Source organism: Liolophura sinensis, chromosome 1, assembly GCF_032854445.1.
Source record: "Liolophura sinensis isolate JHLJ2023 chromosome 1, CUHK_Ljap_v2, whole genome shotgun sequence".
In the NCBI taxonomy this organism is placed as follows: domain Eukaryota; kingdom Metazoa; phylum Mollusca; class Polyplacophora; order Chitonida; family Chitonidae; genus Liolophura; species Liolophura sinensis.
The window spans coordinates 43779947-43780700 of record NC_088295.1 but is presented as its reverse complement, the minus strand read 5'-3'; the positions used below and the strand labels follow the sequence as shown (position 1 = coordinate 43780700).

The following is a 754-nucleotide window of genomic DNA, read 5'->3' as shown; positions in this document are numbered from 1 at the left end:
ATGTCCCAGTCTGACACAGTATACAGGCCCATCATTGCCCCAAGAGAAAAGGCTTTGTCAAAGCAAAGTCTTATCTGTCTTCTCCAGGGCTTACATGACACAGTGACCACTGTGGAATTGAGAAATGAGAATGCTGTCACAGGCAGAGTGGAACATGTTGATGCCTTCATGTGTGTGACAATGAGAAATGTGACATTGAAAATGCCAGATGGCAGATGTATGAGATTCTCAGACTTTTTTGTTCACGGATCTAACGTAAGATATATCCATATACCAGACCATATCAACATCAGGCGGACGATAGAGTATAACTGTAACCGTGAAAAACGAGCCATGGAACAGCTGAAGAAAGAACATGATCTGAGAGTTGCAGCTGCCCAAAAGAAAATAGAGAGGAGACAAAAGCAACTGGCTCAGAAGGAAGCTAAGCAGTCTACCAGTAAAACCTGAACTGCTGTTGAAATTTGGCATGTTTGGCGACATCTTCTTTGATATGCTGCCTTTCTGTTGTGTGTTGATCCAAAACATCTTAAAGCAAGAAAGAACTTGATCTGAGAGCTTAAGCTGCCTAGAAAAAAGTAGAGAATAGACAAAAACAGGTTATTTCTAATTATGGCAAGCAGTTCACTAGAAAATCCTGGGATGTGACTGAAATTTAACAAGGAGTTCATCTTCTAAGATGTGCTTGTTACCAACTAAATGCTGAACTATGAGATTTTAAATTTGTAGCTCATTAATGATTAACATGGCGTAA

The 754-nt window shown here is 39.9% G+C and overlaps 1 protein-coding gene across 1 annotated transcript; it reads left to right on the top strand.

Annotated features, from left to right (window-relative positions):
• LOC135461239 (U7 snRNA-associated Sm-like protein LSm10) lies at positions 1–450 on the top strand. Its single transcript, XM_064738247.1, has one exon. It carries the CDS (start codon positions 1–3, stop codon positions 448–450), a length of 450 nt encoding a protein of 149 aa, XP_064594317.1.
• Positions 451–754: the final 304 nt, after the last annotated feature.

Excerpts from the sequence above, each read along its gene's own strand:
- LOC135461239 (XM_064738247.1), top strand. The coding sequence starts at position 1 with ATGTCCCAGTCTGACACAGTATACAGGCCCATCATTGCCCCAAGAGAA.